The 19,803-nt window shown below is 44.4% G+C and overlaps 1 protein-coding gene across 1 annotated transcript in view; it reads right to left on the reverse strand.

Annotated features, from left to right (window-relative positions):
- RHAG (Rh associated glycoprotein) overlaps positions 1 to 19,309 on the reverse strand; it is a 96,449-nt gene extending 77,140 nt beyond the window's left edge. Inside the window, exon 1 of the mRNA XM_029596107.1 lies at positions 18,737 to 19,309. Coding sequence (XP_029451967.1) covers positions 18,737 to 18,908 — 172 coding nt within the window. The 5' untranslated portion in view covers positions 18,909 to 19,309. The remainder of the gene's footprint in view (positions 1 to 18,736) is intronic.
- Positions 19,310 to 19,803: the final 494 nt, after the last annotated feature.

Below are 19,803 nucleotides of genomic sequence, written 5' to 3' on the forward strand. Positions count from 1 at the left end.
CGAACCAAGCACTGCTGAGTGACTGCCGGCTTTCCCCTTTGTTCTAGTTTAAAAGCTGCTCTATCTCCTTTTTAAAGGTTAGTGCCAGCAGTCTGGTTCCACCCTGGTTAAGGTAGAGCCCATTCCTTCTGAAGAGAATCCCCCTTCCCCAAAAGGTTCCCCAGTTCCTAACAAAACTGAATCCCTCTTCCTTGCACCATCGTCTCATCCACACATTGAGACTCCGGAGCTCTGCCTGCCTCTGGTGACCTGCGTGTGGAACAGGGAGCATTTCAGAGAATGCTACCCTGGAGGTTCTGGATTTAAGATTTCTACCTAAGAGCCTAAATTTGGCTTCCAGAACCTCCCTCCCACATTTCCCTATGTCGTTGGTGCCTATATGTTCCATGACAGCCGGCTCCTCCCCAGCACTGTCTAGAATCCTATCTAGGTGACGCGTGAGGTCCGCCACCTTCGCACCAGGTAGGCATGTTACTAAGCGATCCTCACGCCCACCAGCCACCCAGCTGTCTACATTCCTAATATGTGAATCACCAACTATGATGGCCGACCTAACCCTTCCCTCCTGGGCAGTAGGTCTTGGGGAGATGTCTTTGGTACGAAAGGACAGTGCATCACCTGGAGAGCAGGTCCTTGCTACAGGATCCTTTCCTGTTACACCAGGTTGATGCTCTCCAATCATGAGACCTTCTTCCTCCAAGGCAGCACCAGGGCTGCCAGTCTGACGTTGGGACTTGGCTACTATGTCCCTGAAGGTCTCATCTATATACCTCTCTGTCTGCCTCAGCTTCTCCAGGTCTGCCACTCTAGCCTCCAGAGATTGGACTCGTTCTCTGAGAGCCAGGAGCTCTTTGCATCGCATGCACATGTACAACTTCTCACCGGCGGGTAAAAAAAATCATACATGTGACACTCGATGCAAAAGACTGGGAAGACCCCCTCTTGCTGCTGGACTGCTGCCTTCATCTCAATTTTGATCAGTCCCTAGTTATGTTTTAGGTTGCTATGAGAGTAGGAATGTGTCTAATTAACGTCCTTTAAATGTATTAGTGAATTCACGCTGGGGTAGATTTTATAAATGTACGCGCGGGCGTACTTTTGTTCGTGCACCAGGCGCGAACAAAAGTACGCTGGATTTTATAAGATACGTGCGTCTCCGCGCGTATCTTATAAAATCCGGGGTCGGCACACGCAAGGGGGTGAGCATTTGTGCAACCTGTGCGTGCCGAGCCCAGCACGCGCTGCCTGTTCCCTCCGAGGCCGCTCCGAAATCGGAGCGGCCTCGGAGGGAACTTTCCTTCCGCCTCCCCTCACCTTCCCCTCCCTTCCCCTACCTAACCCACCCCCCCGGCTGTATCTAAACCCCCCCTACCTTTGTTGGCAGATTTACGCCTGCGGAAAGCAGGCGTAAATCTGCGCGCGCCAGCAGGCTGCTGACGCGCCATCACCCGACCCGGGGGCTGGTCCGGAGGCCTTGACCACACCCCCGGGCCAGCACCACACCCCCAGGCCCGCCCCTAAAATGCCGCGTCACTCGCGGCTCGCCCCCGAAACACCTCGTTACTCGCGGCACGCCCCCGACACGCCCCCGACACGCCCCTCCATGCAGGCCCTGGGACTTATGCGCGTCCTGGGGCTTGCGCGTGCCGCCGAGCCTACGCAAAATAGGCTCAGCGCGCACAGGGGGGGTTTGGGGTAGGTTTTCGGGGGTACGCACGTACTCCTTTGAAAATCTACCCCTATATGTCTGGTAGAGGCCTACAGGGGTCTGATCAAACTCTCAATAAAGGTTTTGTTTTTGTTTTGTTTTGTTTTGGTTTTTTTTGTGAAAGTGGCACCTGCCTATAAATTAAAGGATGAGCTAGGTGGGCGAAATGTTGCTGGTGGGGAATTTTAAATTGCCAGATGCTGATTGCAGCAACCCATTTACAGAAACAGGTATAGACTTCAAACTCCCTGCAATGGTCTCTTATCAAGCAAATGATAATAGAACCCTTAAGGAATGGGTCAATACCAAACCTTGTGCTCAAACTCTAGGAAAGTGTTTGTTATATCCAAATAGGTTGTCACCTGTGCTCTAATGATTAGACCATGTGATTTAATATACAAGCAAGGCAAGAGATGGGTCATAAAAGACCCATAGAAAGAGTCCTGGACTTCAATAATTCCAATTTTTTTTTAAAGTGTAGACATACTTTCAGCATGGCAAAACCCTTGTGAAGTAGAACAACAGTGGTTGAAACTAAAAGGTGTCATTGTAAGAGCAAAAAAATCATTAGGAAAATAAATAAAAATAAGAGGAAAAAGAGGCCAGCATGGCTTTTAAAAGAGGAGTCTGAAATGCTAAAGCAAAAAAAAAAAAAAGATTAGCATCCAAAAGGTAAAAGATCTCAGAAAGACAAGGACCTTAAATAAAATCTGGCAAAGCAGGGACATAAGAACATAAGAAATTGCCATGCTGGGTCAGACCAAGAGTCCATCAAGCCCAGCATCCTGTTTCCAACAGAGGCCAAACCTGACAATTACCCAAACACAAGAGGACTAAACAGAACAGTAAAGGAAGTAGCCAATGAAAAAAATAAATCATTTGCTTCCTACTGTCCCACAGGAGAACTAAAACACTGATCTTGGCAAAGTATAATCTGAATTGTTAAAGAAATCTTTGCCTACTTTGATTTCACTTAGAATCACATATAACTATAATTCAAATTCCAATTGCTTTATTGTGCTTCTTAGACAGATAACAAAACACAGCAGGCACTCCCGAAAGGAGGGGCTGCCTGTTGGAATCAATTTGCTTCCTATTATTCCTCAGGAGGACTTGGCTTTAGTCTTGTCTTTGTATATATTGGATTTGTCAACATGTCTAGCTAATTTAAATCTGCATTGAATTTGAATTATAGATTATATTCCCACCCATCCTACCTCAATCCCTCCTACAGCACTTCCAAATGATGTTATATACCCTCCCCTGATGGAGGAAGGTAGACTTTCCATTCTAGCAACCTTATTTATTTGCATAAAGTGATACTAATATTTAATAGTCTTTCTATGAGGAGGTTAAAACTCTTATTTCTGCTGAGTTCTAAAGAGAAATCCACTAATATTAAGATTAAACTGCTTGCTTTGCAAATTCAGTCTTCTTCTGGTTAAACTTTTTTTTCTAGCTCTATACAGGGTCTGCAGCTGAAGCTTTAGAAGTATACCATTTTTCTATTCCAGCTTAACTAGCTACCTGCCTTACTTCCTCTTCTTATATAGGAAATGAGCTCTGATTGCGGTGGGAAGTTTGGCAAAACAGTTCATAGAGGGGCAGATCTTAAAACATACGGGCGGGCGTAGATTTGTTCGCGCAACCTGGCGCGAACAAATCTACGCCCAATTTTATAACATGCGCGCGCTGCCGCGCGCATGTTCTAAAATCCAGGATCGGCGCGCGCAAGGGGGTGCACACATGTGCACCTTGCACATGCCGAGCCCGAGGGAGCCCCAATGGCTTTCCCCGTTCCCTTCAAGGCCGCTCGGAAATCGGAGCGGCCTTGAAGGGAACTTTTTTCCGGCCCTCCCCCGCCCCCGGCATCCCCTCCCTTCCCCTAGCTAAAACCCCCCCCCCCCCCCCCCCCCCCCCCCGGCCCTACCTAAATCCACCCCCTACCTTCTTCTATAGACTTACGCCTGCCTCTGGCGTAACTTGCGCATGCTGGCTGGCCAGGCCCTGACACAGGCCGCTGTGTTGGGGCACTCAGCCACGCCCCCGGACATACCCCGGGCCGCCCTGGACCGCGGCCCTGCCCATGACCCCTCTCCCGGAATGCCCATTTTTCGAAACCCCAGGACATATGTGCGTCCCGGGGCTTGCGCGCACCACCGAGCCTATGCAAAATAGGCTCTGCACGCGCAGGGGTAGGTTTTCGGACTCTTTGAAAATCTACCCCAGTGTGTATATGTGCATACAGATAGAGAGAGAGAGAGAGAGCGAGAGACAGGCTGACAGATATAGCTGCATATGATATAGAATTAAAAAATGCAAAATGTGCAGACCCTATGAAAACTTCAAGGTTTACTTATCTGTGTTCATCTATCTGATTTAAAAAGGAAATTTAGCAGATTTAGGTCTGAGCTACAATTTGTTAAAACAACAACTCCGGGAGCTCTCTCTCCATAACTATCAGATCAGAAAACTCTATAAAGGCGATGTGTTCATTTTCACCATGAGCCTAGGAAGAACTCAGACTGGATGACAAACACCTACTATACCCTTCTCTTCAAAAAATGTAATCAAACAGTTGTAATACAGAAGATAACTTGGAGGCACCTGAAACAAGGATTAAAGTTCATGAGAGATTCTTTTTTTTTTATTTCTGCAGTTTTTCCTTAATTTCAAGATAAACTAAAGTTCATGAGAGATTTTGATGTTCTAAGAACTTTATGCAAGATGGCAGATGCACCCAAAAGAAGAACAAACTACGATAGACTTGATAGTAGTACCTGCTGTCTCAAAAAATTCTGTTTCAGTTCATTGGTTCATTTTGTGGGTACCTCAATTCATTTTATTAGTTTTGGAGCAAAAAAAAAAAAAAAATGTGTTCATTCATTACATTTGGTTTATTTTTTTTGTTTGTTTTGCATTGAAGTCAATTGGGGAAGGCCCCATTGACTTCACTGAAAAAGGAAAACAAGCCATGGCCCAGGCCCAACTGTTGCTGAGGCCTGAGTGTGGGCCTAGTCCCTAGGACTGACACTGAAACTAGTACAAGGCTGGGTCCTTTCACTGAGATCCAGACATAAGCCTGGATCTGATTCCAGGTCCAGCTGAGTCTGTGTCCTGTCACCAAAGCCCAGACCTCATCAAAGCCCAAAGCCCAGTTCCAAGGCTGGGCTCTGATGCTGAAGCCCAGACCTGAGCCTAGGTCTAGGCCTGACACCGGAGCCTGGTATGAGGCCAGGTCCTGGTTTCTGAGATCCAGCCCTAGGCATAAGGTCTAGGACGTGGTAAGAAGCCAAGGCTTGAGCCAGGTCCCATTGCTGAAGCCCGAGCATGGGTTTAGGCCTAGGCCTGATGCTGGGGCCTAACTGAAGGAAGGGTCCCAGTAAATAAGGACTAGGCTTAGGTCTAGGTCTGATGCTAGGCCCCAATCAAAACTTGCTCCTGTTGCTGAGACCCAAGCTTAGGCCAAGGTCCAGACCCCAATCCTGGGATCCAGTAAAGGCGGGGTCCTGTGGTTGGAGTCTGGGCTTAGGCTAGGCCAAGAAGCCTAGAAGCAAGCTTTCTGGCATCTTCTTTTCCTAATCCAGTGACTTTCTCCTGGGTCTTGGACTAGGCCTTGGTTTCAGCTGGCCTAGACTTCAGTCCTGGACATGTGCATTAACAATAGGGACTGGGCTTGGTATGGGCCCTGTGATTGGGCCAAGGCTAGATTGAGTCCCATGCTTTGGTGTTGGGACCTGGTGTTGGCTGGGCCCCTGAAATCGGACCTGGGCCTAGGCATAAGCCTTGGTGACCAGGACCCAGAATTGGGCTGGGCCCTAGCGCTGGCTCTAGACCCAGGCCTGAGCCTTGGTGTTAGGGCCCATCCATGGCCGGACCTGGAATCAGATTGGGGCCTATACCTCAGCAACCGTGATCTGGCCTCGGGCTGTGTCTCGGCATTAGACCAGTTCTAGACCTTGGTGACAGGGACCTGGCCTTGGGCCAGATCCCAGCTTTAGGCTTATGCCTAAGCCCAGGTCCAGGCTTTGGGCCAAGTATCTGGCCTCAGCAACTTTTACCCAGCCTCAGGCTGGGCTCCAAAGTTGTACCCAGGTTTAGGGCTCAGCCTCATAAACTATGACCCAGGCCATGACATCTGGCCTAGATTCAGACCCTGGGCTCAGCATCAGGACCTAGCCTTTTCTAGGCCCCATCTTCAAACCCGGGTCTAGTCCTGGGCTACAGTGACTGGGCCAGGTTTTTGGACTAGGCTCCCTTATTGGGCCTAGGCATTGGGCCCTGTTGTTGGACCTAGATCTAGACCTTGGGCCTTGTCCTGAACCATGGCAATGGGACCTGGCCTCGGATCAATTCCTGACATCATGCCTAGGTTAGGAATTAATGGAAAATTAAAACAAGTGTGTTGGATAGGATTTGTTTTATTTCTGGGCTCCTCTATTCATTTCGGGACTCACAAATGAAACAAATAGGGTTCCATTCATTTCAGAATGCCCATACATTTAAAACAAATCAATCCCTACTCTATATTGAGGGCTATAAATTTGTAAAATTATAGACAGAGGGAAATAATTTAACTTTCCAATTTCTCAGCTTACATGCAAAGTTTTACTTGAGAAATTAGACAGTGAAATTAAATGGATATTATTTTATACATAGGTAGCAAAATCAGTGACTTAGTAGTATTAATTGCCTAAAAAATGAGAGTAGAAAGAATTGACTTTACAAATAACTAGAATTAATTGCTGAATAATTGGTGCAGCTAGGAATATTATGATTATATTTGTGATTTGGGGGATATGTTTATTTTCAAATGGGATGCTATACATACATCCAAAAAGTGTTCTTACCCATTGTTTCATCTCCTATCTAAAGAGGCATTTAAACTAAAAATGAGAAAAATATTTCTCACTCTTCCATAAGCAAAGACAGATGAGGCAATCATGGTAAACCTAAGCCTGGAAGAGATAAAAACCCTGTGGGAACGAGTGATGATTCGCACAGGCCTGGATTCAAGCCTTTCTTAAAATAGCATATCTTTATTACAGATTCATACATGCATAAAAGTAGACTGTCTTCCCTTCAGAACAGTGTACCCTCTCTACTTACAGTTCAGTACTGTTTCCCTTAGTACTCACAGTTCAGCTTCATCTCAGTTCAGTGTTTGGATAGTGTTTCATTACAGGAGCTGCCTTATTCCTGGAGACTTGGGTCTAGTCTGGTTATCCCCACCTGGTCCCAGCTCTTATTGCCCATTCCTCTTCCTCTAGTTTCCTATTCCTATCAGCTATCACGCCAACGCGCGTTTTCCCTTACCCCTTATTCAGTAAGGGGAGGAAAATGTGCGTCCAACCCGCGGCACCTAATAGCGCCCTCAACTGCAAAAGCATGTCGATGGCCCTATTAGGTATGCACGCGGGATACAGAAAGTAAATGTGCAGCCAAGCCGCACATTTTACTTTCAGAAATTAGCGCCGACCCAAAGGTAGGCGCTAATTTCTTCCGGCACCGGGAAAGTGCACAGAAAAGCAGTAAAAACTGCTTTTCTGTGCACCCTCCGACTTAATATCATGGCGATATTAAGTCGGAGGTCCAGAAGAGTAAAAAAAGATTAAAAAAAAAAATTAGAATTCGGCCCACGGCCGTCGGGCCGAAAACCGGACACTCAATTTTGCTGGCGTCTGGTTTCCGAGCCCGTGACTGTCAGTGGGCTCGAGAACAGATGCCAGCAAAATTGAGCGTTGGCTGTCAAACCCGCTGACAGCCGCCGCTCTGGGCTAAAAGGAGGCGCTAGGGACGCGCTAGTGTCCCTAGCGCCTCCTTTTGCCCAATTCTACCGCACCACCTCATTTGCATACTGTATCGCGCGCGCCGGGAGAGCGGGCGTTCGTCCGCTCTCCCGCGTTTTTACTGACTCGGCCTGTATGTTTGGGAACAGGTACCTAGTGACATGGTTACCCCCATCTCTGACGGTTACTCTCAATAGCGTCATGACCACCACCCAATGTGCTGTTCACGCAGTATACATCCATTCCCCAGTCCTTTAACTAAGTCCTTTGCTGACTCTAGGTATGAATTCCATCCCAATAAAGTTTTATGCACTGACTAGGGAGCCATAAGTGCTGTTTCTTCTATAACCAGTTGCACCTGCTTCTTAGCATCTGGTATCACTGATATAGAGCCCCTTCTTGGCCACTCCACAGCCTTCCTCGCTGGGGGTCTCCACAGTATCATCCTTTGAGTGCTCTGTGGACTCTTCCTCTGAGTTCTCTGCAGCGCCTCCCTCTGGGCTCTCTGCAATTTCCTCTTCTGTACACTCTGGCCACTCACTTAGGCCAGTTGCTGGCTCCACCACAGCCTCACCCACTGGGATTTTCATAGCACTAACCTCTGAGTTCTCCATGGCATCTGTTGCTTGCCTTTCCATGCCCTCTCTCTCTGGGCTTCTCATGGAAGTTGTCTCGACTCCTTGAAGTGTTTGGGCACCCAACAGTGTTTTCATCTGGATCTCCTGTAGTGCTGATTTCCAACTTCTTAATACTGACCCCTCCTGGGCAGCCTGTGTTGCCCTCCCCAGGGCTCTCTGTGACCCTTCTCTCAGGGAACTCCACAGCCCCCTTTTCTGGACATCTCATAGGAGCAGTTTCTGGACTCATGGTAGTATAGGGTCTTCCTCAGAACCACCCGTAGTGCCAATCTCAAACTGTTGCCATGACACAGTCAGCTCACCAGACCCCTCTGCCAGCCTCTCATCTAGTTCCTCCATGAGCTGTTGGTACTCATTATCTAGGCATTCACTCTCTTGCCTGGCTTGGGCTCCTTCACTTGATTACCCTGGCTGGCCTTACCAGCTACCAAACCTCGAGCCTCAGGTTTTCCCTCTGACTAGGCTCTTGGGACTGGGGAACTCCCACTACACAGAAATACATTTTATTCTTTCCTTCCAACCCTCAGGCTGCTCCACTCCAGGTTTTCTCATGGCTGCATACTTTTCCTGCAGAGTGGCTTGCTTGCTGGAAGAGGGCCCCAACCTGTTCCATTCACTGTTCTCAAAGCTCACTCTGGCAGCTTTTCCAGGGCCACACCCTGTTCAGCACAGCCCTGCTACACCAGTAATCCATCCTCTTTTCTTTTTTTCATGCAAAGAATAATTTTTAAAAAGCCTGCACAACCAGCAATTACTAAATCACTTTTAATTCCCTATCTACCTTCAGCTGCTTAGCCAGTACAAAACTACCGTTTCCTGGCTATTTTACAACCAGGCCTACTCACTCTCTACTTGGAACTTTTGAAACTTTGTTTTTTTTCCTTCAGTGCAGCTTCTGAGCCACACCCTTTCACAAGCTACCATGCTCTGTGACCCCTGTGTTCTGTACTTTGTTTTAGTGCCACAGGCCTCCTGTGTTCTATACTATGTTTAGAACCACAGGTCCTTTTCACAACTCTCTGTACTCCCAACAGACGCTTTCTTGGAGGCTGTTTTTTTTTCTGTGCAAAGCTTTAGAAAAAAATCCTCTGTATGACACCATATGTGGGAATGAGCGGTGATTCCCACAGGCCTGGAGACAAACTAGTCTGATTCCAGGCTTTCTTAAAATACATATCTTTATTACAGATTCACACATGTACAACAGTAGGCTGTCTTCCCTTCAGAACAGTGTACTCTCTCTACTTACAGTTCAGTGCTACTTCCTTTAGTACTCATAGTTCAACTTCGTCTCAGCTCAATATTTGGACAAAGCTTTGTTACAGGAGCTGCCCTTCCTCCTGGAGACCTGGCCTGGTCTGGTTATCCCCACCTGGATCCCAGCTCTTATTCCCCAGTCTCTGGTTATGCCCTCTGAGCCCCACTGCCCTGCAGGATCCTGCCCATAGTGCACAGTCTTCTTAAGGCATTTAAGGTAGACCAGGCATCTAGCCTAGCCCTGCACAGAAAAATAGGGGAACATTAAGGGCACTGTCTCACAAGCCCAAAATAAATCAGACAACAACATACATGATACTGTAAGCATAAGTAGAGGAGGGTTAATCACTAATATATTTACAGGGAAAATAAGAAGAGAATGGAATAAGAAGAGAGAAAAAGGAAATAAAGAGAGAGGGAAGGGAAGCATCATATTGGACAGTCATTCATGCCAATGTGTGAAATCAGTAAACAAAATAAAAAACTTGGAAACTATCATGTCAGAGTCAGATTTGGATATGGTTGCAATCACTAAGTCTTGATTTAATATTAACTATAGTTGGGATATGACCATTCCTGGCCATAATTTCTTGAAAATAGTATAGAAGACCAAAGGATGGGGGGGGGGGGGGGGGAAGAGAGTATCTCCTTGTTTCAGAAACACAATCATAACTGTTTAAATATAGGGAGAACAGGGAGAACATGAGTGGAAATTTTCAAACAGCCTGTACACGTTACATAATTTTCAATGAGAAACTACCCGCATGGTTTCTCTGAGTTAGCTGGCTAAATGCTTCTGAAATCGGATCTCCGTATGTCATGCAGTTTTCTTCCCCTGACCTAAACATGCCCATAGAAATGCCTCTTTTTTTTCCCATGGATAAATGTATAAGTAGTATGGCTTGCACATGTACTTTTACCCACATTAGAAAAGGGCAATTTTCATTCATACCAATTTACTTGTTTTCTCAGGTAAATGCCTTTGAATAAAGCTCTCTGAATTATTGTATGTTGCCCTGAAAAGAAATCTAGAAGAAATCTGATGTGAATGGGATCATTATACAGACCTCCAGCTCAGGGAAAGGTGATGGATTCAGATATCATAAGAGACATGACTAGGGTGACGTTCATGGGAAAGAGTTCTTACTTGTAGGTAATTTCAATGTGCACTGTAGCCTATTTACAGCACTGTAAGCTAGAAGTGGAGAACTCTTAGATGCCCTACAAGGCCTATCCATAGGCAACTAATAGAATAGCCTACTCAAGAGGATATCACATTAGATGTGGTACCGATAAATGGGACTTCATGGTAGGGTTGAGTTATCACTGTATTATGTGGCTCATAGTTAAACTCTAATCTGAACTAAACCACATGAAGAAAATGGTCTTGACCTTCATGATGGGTTATTTTCAATATAATGAGTAATATTGTTGAAGAGGCAATAAAAGTGAGTATTGGGAAGGCAACACATCTTTGCATAAAATAGGTTAACAAGGATAAAAGCAGGAGACCAATGTTTCTGTAAAGAGGTAACAGAAAAGATCAAAAAGGCTAGCATTGAAAAAAAGCAACATTAATAGAGGAGGAGATGGAGGAGGAGATGCAGAATTAACAGCTAAAACAAAGGGAGGTAGCAAGTGTAGTTAGAAGAGCTAAGGCCCAAACAGTGGAGAAAATTCACCAAAAAGTGGAGAAAATTAATAAAACGTAAAAAAAACCTCCTTCTTTAGAAATATAAGTGAGAGATGAGAAACCAAAAGGGAAATAGTAAATAAAGAAACAAGAATTGGAGTTTGTGAAAAGGAAGATTGGTAAAAGGCAGAAAACAAATACATTCTTTTACTCAGCATTTACAGAACAAGGCGATGGCAATGGATCTAAGATGGGATATAACATTGGTAAAAGTGAAATGATTACAAACCAAAAATGCAGAAGAGGAGGTACTTGAAGTATTTATGTAAATAAGAGTGAAAAAAGCCATGGGACCCTATGATATATATCCTAGAGACCTAGAACACTAAATGAGCTCTAGAATGTACTGAAAGCATTCCTGAAGGTTCTATTCAACTTATTCTTGAAGACCAGAGACATTCTGATGGACTGAAAGATGCTTTATGAGGACCTGCTATATAAAGGGAGATAGAGATGAAGGGGCCTCCTGACCCCCCCAAGCTGGCCAAAAGTTCCTTTTGGATCCAACGAGGGTCCCGGAGCGAACGCGTGGGGAATCACGTGACGCCGCGTCACTCCGACGTGACGCCGACGTCACGTGCTCCTCGCAAAGGAGTTCAGAAATGGCGTCCTGACTCCCCGCTGGACCACCAGGGAGTTTTGGTAAGTCTTGGGGGGGGATTAAGGAGGGTGAGGGGTTTAAATTTTTATTTGCACGTATGGACATAGACTCAACTTATGGAATTCTCCATATGTCCATATTGACCGAAATTGACCCCCTCTTTCGACTTATGGACTTATGAACTTAAACTTTTGGTCTGCACACCTCTACTGGTGTGTAAAACTATGGAAGTGTTACGTTTGCTGGCTTGCGGGCTGCCCGGCAAACTGGCTCATTCACCCCAGACTGCCAGTTTCCTGAAACATGGCAGGCTACTTCTACACACCCCTGGATGTATACACGCCTTACCTGGGATGATTTAGAGGGCCCACAGTGGGAAAAGGCCTGTGGTCCCTTGGATGATGTCACCCGTCTAGCCCTATAAAGGGCCTCCATGATAGATCTCTCACTGACTCAACTATAAGTTGACTATCCCATGCTACTGTGAGTTGCTGTTTTGGAGTCTGTATCTTCAGCCTTGCCCTGCCTTATCTTCAGCCTCATCCAGTCTTACATGCCTTCATCCTTGCCTTATTTATTTTTTTATTTATTTTAAAATCTTATATACGGTACCACAAAATCTGGTATTGAACATAGCCTGTGACCTAAATATCCTCATCTGCCACCTGCCTCAACCAAAGCCTGTGACCTGACCATCCTCATCGGCCACCTGTCTCGACAATAGCCTGTGACTTGAACATCCTTATCTGGTGCCTGCTGTGATGGGGTCTAAATGCCGGCCAGGGGAAGGAGGTTAAAAGCCTCAGCGGTCAACATCCAACTAACTATGAAACCCCAAGGATTACAAATCCCCGGGGAAGGAAGTGAGCAGAGAAGAATAAACATGCGACAGACAGTTAGAGAGTCATGCTGGATTCTTCCCTCCCCCCCAAATAGTAGAGAAACAAGAGACCCAGGTGTGGGAGGAAGGGGGTGGAGACCCAGGAACCAATCCTTGACTGCTAGGGGAGGGGCCTCCAACCTATAAAGGCAGATTCAGTCTCCTTCGGGAGACAAAAGAGGACGGATCCTGGAACATGTTGCCCATCTCTTTGAAGACCACTGTTCCCAGGAAACTGCATATGGAGGGGAGACCGAAGAAGGAAGGACTGCAACCTTGGTGCCAGGAAGGTGAGCCAGGGAATTCAGAGAACTCCATTTGTTTTTTTGGATTGTTTTTTTTATTCCTCTGGTGAAGTAACTATTTTTAACACGGCCAAGTGGGTGGAGTTACCTCTGGGAAAAGCTGTAGAGTCCCAGAGGTACAAGAGAGGTGGCAGATAGGCCAGCAGGGCCTGACTTAAATTCCCTGTTGACTTGCTTTGGGACAATTATTTTGTTTATCAGGACTTGTGTGATACATAAAAGAAGTCTATAATATAAAGGCTAGGACTCAGGCAGGAAGCCAAGCTCAGCAGCAGCTAGCTGGAGCTGATAGCTCACCTGGAGAGCTTCATCCTCCACGCCAGCCAGGTACTGTGGGTTTGAGCCCCACCAGGGGAACTTCCTGAGTCAGGAGGATGGATTTACAATCAACTACCATTGGACTTTTAAAGATTGCCCGGGAGTGTCTTACCAAGTACCAGAGATGTGCAGGAAAAAAAAAAATTGTTTTTGTGTGTGTGTGTGTGTGTGTGGAGGGGGGGGGGGGGGTCCCATTAATTTTGATTTGTGGAATGTTTGATTCATTTTATTCATGTGAAAAAAAAATGAATCAAAATAAAAAAAAAAAACAGCCAAAAAAACAAAAGCGGGGGATTCTCAAGGCCTCTCACCCCCCTCCCCCCCCCCGAAAAATGCTGGGGCCCGGGTTTACCCCCAGCCCCGACTTACCCAGTCAGTAAGTCTAGGCCAGAATGAAGCCTCGGTCTTGCATAAGCCAAGGCAGGTCACCGCAACCTTGGCCTCGGCCTATGCAAGGTCAACACCTCGACATAGGCCAGGCCAGAATACAGGCCCAGGCCCAGGCCCGATGTTGCGGCCTGGCCCAAAAGTCGAGTTCCGATGCTAGGGCATCGACCTGGATTGGATCTGGATGTCTTGGCCTAGGACCAGGAGAAAGCCTCAGTCTTGCGTAGGCCAAGGCTGAGATAGGTCGCCATGAACTCGACCTCAGTCTTCTCAATGCCAATGCCTCAGCTTTGAACTAGGCTAGAGCCAGAGCCCAGACCTGATGCTGCAGCCCAGATGTTTGACCCAGACCCAGGACCAACATTGAGGCCCAGCCCAGAGGCCAGATCCCGACACCTGGGTCTCGGCTTAGGCCACAGCTGGAGGCCAGTTCCCAATGATGGTCCCTCAAACGGGATACCAGGTCCTGATGCCTGGGCTTGGGCCTAGGCCAGGGCCAGGACCTGGACCCAATACAATATTTTGGCCCAGAGGCTAAGCCCCTAAGCCTGGGCCTTGGCCTAGGCTCATAGCCCAGGCCTAGGTTTATCCAACATCCTCTTTTCTTCTTCAACTGATACCTTCTGCTGGGGTCATGCCGGAGTTAATTAACTCCTGAGCATTCACCCAAGCAGATGGTGTCATTTTGATTACAGCATTGCCATACATTTCCAGACATCAATCGGCTGGCGCATTCACTCCAGCCGATTGCTGGAGTGAATGCGCCAGAGTTAATTAACTCTAGCAGGACCCCAGTAGACAGTGTCAGTTAAAGAAGAAAAGAAGAGGATATCGGACACTCTGAGGCCTGGGCTCCAGGCCTGGGCCTGACCCTAGGTTGAGGCCCAGGCATTGGGACTTAGCCTCATGGCCAGACCATGGAGTCAGGCTGGGGTTGGGCCAAAGCATCGGACCTGGATCCAGGCTCTATCATAGGCCAAGGCCCAGGCATTGGGCCTGGCCACTTCAATGGATACTTGTGGATACCCGACGGATCAGGTAAGTTTGTTCAGGAAGGCTTAGCTAAGGCCCCAGTGTCAGCCGGTCCTAAGCTGAGACCCTGGCATTGCACTTGGCCAAGGAACCTCAGGCCTGATGCATTAATTTAAAAAGAATGAAACAAATAAGGTTTTGCGGCCCCCAAATGAAATGAATAGGCCTTATATACTGCATTTTGTGCATTTGTTTTAAACAAATGCACATCCTTAATATTGTTTGAATATAGTCAGTTAAGCCAAAAGTTATCTGAATGCATTTACCTGAATATTTTTAAACTTAATTGGTAAAATTCAAAATTATGCTTAAGTTATCCAGCTTAAGGCAGCTGGATAACTTTATTCAGGAATATTCTTCAGGATATTTACCCCATTGAATATCCCTGATAACTTATCTAGATAATTTTAGATAGGAAATGAGAGTGAGAGACAGAGGTGTGTAAATGGTCTCTCTCAGTGTAACAAAATCAGTGACCTAAAAGTCATCATGGCAGAAGGAGACATTAAAATCACTGCATCATAATTTAATGATAATCAAGTCTGGGAGATTACAATACCAGGGTATATATATATATATATTTTTTTTTAGAAAGGAAAGGATAAGAAATGAGAGGGGAGGAGTATCTATATATGTCAAGAACAAAATAAAAGTCACTGAGATACAAAGTGAGCAAAGAACAGATGAGTCACCAAAGGTTGTCTCAAAGGATACTAAGCATTCTAAAATCTATGTCAATGTAATCTATAGGCCACTGTCACAAAGGAAAAGAAGTGGATTTGAGAGCCATTGAAAGGATAGATGCAAAAGTAAAGTGCTCTTAATGGAGGATACATCTCTGTTAGCAATAGATTGGAAAATATAAGCTGTAGGACAAACTAGAAGAGATACTGTAAATTCTTGCAATAGTTATTTCTTAAGGTTCTAGTTGAGAAGCATATTAATGACAAGCTGACACTAGACATCTTTATATCAAATGGAAAAAATGACACCAAGATTATGGTGGAAAAAACCTAAGTCCTACTGATGACCATGCAGTGTAGTTGAATGCAAACTCTGGATCAGAACCAAGTTCTGCTAGATCAAAGGTGCTAGACATCGGAAATGCTGACTTTAAGAAAGTGAAAGATTATATTAAAGATGAAGTCTGTTAAATTATTTCAATATCGACTCTCTTAACTAGCTCTATGACAAGTGAAATTGTTTCATATGGCAACATATTATGGGACTAACTAGAGTGAATGAATAAACCACAACATCTTTCTGATCCCCCTAGGTCACACTCACCACAACCCATTGGGTATAAAACAGGTCCAGTTTGATATATATTTCCTCTGTGTTACACTCAACCTTATTTGATTTATTCTTCTTTAGCCAAATATAAAGATGAACTTATTAAAGAGCAAAATGTGTTTTAACTCTTTACAATAGGATTTGATGAACCTACTACTATCGAGGTTTGAACTCAGGATCTACAAATATCTGATTTGAATATACTTGGATAATCATCAGTTTTGATGGAGTTTGAATTTGATTCTAATATATATATATAAAAAGATCTAGTTGGATAAGATTATATGAACATTGACAGAGTCAAGTTCTTGGAAGTATTTAATGGTAATTATAATCTTTTAATGCTTCTAAGTAAAGCAGGGAATGACTTCTAAGTTGAGTTCACATCTGACTCTAACTCAGCTCTGCTTTCTTATAGACCATAAGTCAAGAGAGAGCTTAACAATAATCATTATGTTCTCTGTCATTTCATGCCTCACAATAATGATTCTTACTCTTACACTAATATTATCCAAGACTGCTTCTCTTACTTTCTTAGCCTACTCCATGCTCTCATACTAATGCCTGATATCCTATTTGGCTTAGCCTTGATATCTGCTGCTACACTGTTTCAGCCTGATACCTGCTTTTACACAATATCTGATTTTCCCTCTTTCTGTCCCATGTCACAATAATGTGATCTCAGCTATCATACCATTGCCTAATTACCTCCCCCCACTGGCCTGGCTTGGTGTCTGTTTTCACAGGGATGCTTGTCTTGCTTGAAACTCTGCCCCCCACCTCACTCTGAGGCTTAATAGTCACATGAACTATCATGTGCATTGATGGAACCATGTAAATAAGTACTACTGTAATGTAAATTAGTATAAGAACATGTTGCTACTCCTTCAGATATACAATACATCCTTTATCAGACTTTCAGATCTCTTCAGAACTTCACTCTACAGAAATTCAAAATTCTTCAAATATCTTACCTCACACTGTAGTAATACCGTATGTCTCCATGCTTACATTTAATGATCATCTGGTATATGAAAATACTAATTATCAGTTATCAGAAGCAAGCATGCTTTTTATTATAGAGATGCCTGATATTTTAGAAAAGAATAGGAAAATTAGGAAATAATAGAAAACTACAACATTTTAAACCCAAGTAACAAAACAAAGACAAAAGAGTGACTATTCAATTTCATACTTTGTGGTTGGCCAAATGGCAGCTGTGCAGTGATATGCTGTGAACCTGGGTTTGATTCCCAGACCTGACTCTTTCTCCTTAGGGCAGTAGCCATACTAGGTACATTAAGCCCATTATCCTTTTCCCAACAGTGGCCAATCCAGGTCACAAGCACTTACAGAACAAATGCAGTTCCTCTGAGAATGCAACAGTCATTACTCTACAGACACCTACTGGCTTGCTTAAGAGCGCACTGGTGCCATGTTCTGGGGGAAACAGTGATTCATGCCTGTCAGGCAGAGGTCTGTCAATATCCTTAAATTTCCTTGCAACTAGGCACATTTGATTATTCTGCAAAATTCAGAGGCAATAAAAGCAATGTACTATTGTATTGATAATATTTTCATTGATTATAATTAGTGCTTCTGATTTTCTGTTTAAATCAATATAAGCTGAAAAATAAGTGAACATTGGATCTGTTGCTTTAAACCATGAAACATCAATTTGGTCCACAGTGGCCACAAGAGTGGAACTGCCAGTCTGCCCTGTAGCTCCACTGATACGTAAACCAGTGCTAAGCGGGACCAACAGAAAGAAGGACTTGGCAGTACCGTGGGCCACGCCTTCTCCCCTACAGCCCGGGGCTTGCCTTACACTGTGAACGTTGTGGCAGCATGGCACCCTTTGTAGCTGAAAGCATTTGTTAGGCCTCAGGCTGCAGGGAAGGAGAAGCAGCCGGAGGCACTGCTGATTCCTTTCTCCTTCTGCTGGCCCTGCTCAGCGGCATAAAGTAGTAATCAGCCAGGAAATGAGCAAGAGTTATAGCTTCACTTTTCAGACCACACTGGGCAAATTAAAAGAGGGGTGGCTGGATGGCTTCAGTCTTTGGTCATCACAGGCCGTGTTGAGGGGTGAATGCATACTTTAGTTGCTGAGGGATCTGAATGCTCAGTTTGTAGGACAGACTAGGCTGTGAGGATGTGAGTACTGGGGATGTGTTGGGGCTAGGCTGAGGGAATGTTGCCCGGCATTTATATTAATTAACCAGCAAAGCTACTCAAAATTATAGTGTCCATGCCATGAAAAGACAGATAAATACCAGCTTTCAGTAAGCTAAAAAAAACCCTCCTAATTAGCTGGAAAATAAATATCTAAATTTACAGTTCATGACACTTAAAATCAGAAGCTCTAGCTATAATCCACATCTTTGAGGTATACATAATTGATTGTACAGAAAACTGTAAATCTAGTGTATGCTACAATATAACCTACAACATTAACAATATACAAACATTTTTACAGTACAATGCTAATCCAACAAATATAGTGAAAATAGTTTACAGCAAAGAAAAACAGTCATTAAATATAATCTATGTCACAGAAGTGCACTATCTAATTATAGTTCATCCATTTCTAATAAATCATTTGTAAAATATCTCTGAAACCACAAATTAATCTTTATATACAAAATTACTTCTAAGGGGACCAGGATGAGACTTTAAACATTTTCTTGTGAAACTTCACTGTTAACAAGGTTCTTGTATGAATTCTCCTAATACAGTTCCAGTCAAGGAGTTACAAAACAAATGCTTTCATTTATTTATTCATTTGACAAACGTTACTTGATCTTGAAAAGAAAACATTAAAAAAGGAATACTTACAGGGATATAGGTCGATGAATTGGTTGTCCTGTTCAGTTTCATTCTTATGACCATTGTCATGGTGAGTGTCATATCTTACAAATATCCCAAATAAAATAATAATTAGAACTTGCAGACTGATGGCCAGCACTGAGAACTTAAACCTCATGTTGGTAGAAAAGGGTGAAGCCATGGTAAACTCCTTTAGAGTCCTGAGTCCTGCAAGTGACTGATAAAGAAAAGAGCTTGCTGGTTTTAAATGGACTGCATATCCAGTGGATACTGACTTGGCAAAAAACAAAACAAAACCCAAGACTGTCACACCCACCAAGGGAGGGGTAAGTCCAAGAAAGTTGATTATTCTGACATAAGCTGTGCTTCAAAAACATAATTAATGTTGGGAGATACAAAAGTCAAAGTTAAGTTGGGAATATAACATAGCTTCTTCCTAATGGTTGTTGACTTCTTGTATTTTTCAAGCGCAGGGTTTTCTTCTTACTGCAATTCGGTTACAAGTCTGGTTTATTTGAGATAATGTGTGCAAGCAGCACCATGTAGCAGATAAAGCAGTCTACAATAACTGTAAGACTCTTAGTTTTCTTTGCTGCACAGAAACTCTCTCTGGTCTCTCTCTCATTTGCTAAAAGAGGTTGCTCCCCATCACACTTCCCATTCTTGCTTTGAAAGGTTTGCTCATTTTGATGCTTTCCAGGGGCTACTTAAGGTCATTTCATCTGTTTCACCAAAAAATGTCAAATGTTGGCATTGGCATGCATGCAGCTGCTGCTTTTCCCATCACTGTTTCTCTAATGTCTTGTGAAATGGTGAAGGTTTACTAAAATGATCTGGTGAAAAAGCATAAAAGTGCTTACCATGCAGCTGTTTTTTTAAAAGCTCTACCAAAGGACACCTAGTATAGTAAATTTGCTGCAAGAGAAAAATAAAAAACTTTTTGTCTGGTGTTCATGAGATATAGAGGGCAATAATGAAAGCCCTTTCCACAGGTAAAACATTCTGGTTTGCCCATCAAAACTGTCTTTTTGATTATTGCCCACCTTATGCACATGTAAAAGCACCCACTCATTTCC

The sequence above is a fragment of the Rhinatrema bivittatum genome, chromosome 3 (genome assembly GCF_901001135.1).
Source record: "Rhinatrema bivittatum chromosome 3, aRhiBiv1.1, whole genome shotgun sequence".
Classification (NCBI taxonomy): Eukaryota; Metazoa; Chordata; class Amphibia; order Gymnophiona; family Rhinatrematidae; genus Rhinatrema; species Rhinatrema bivittatum.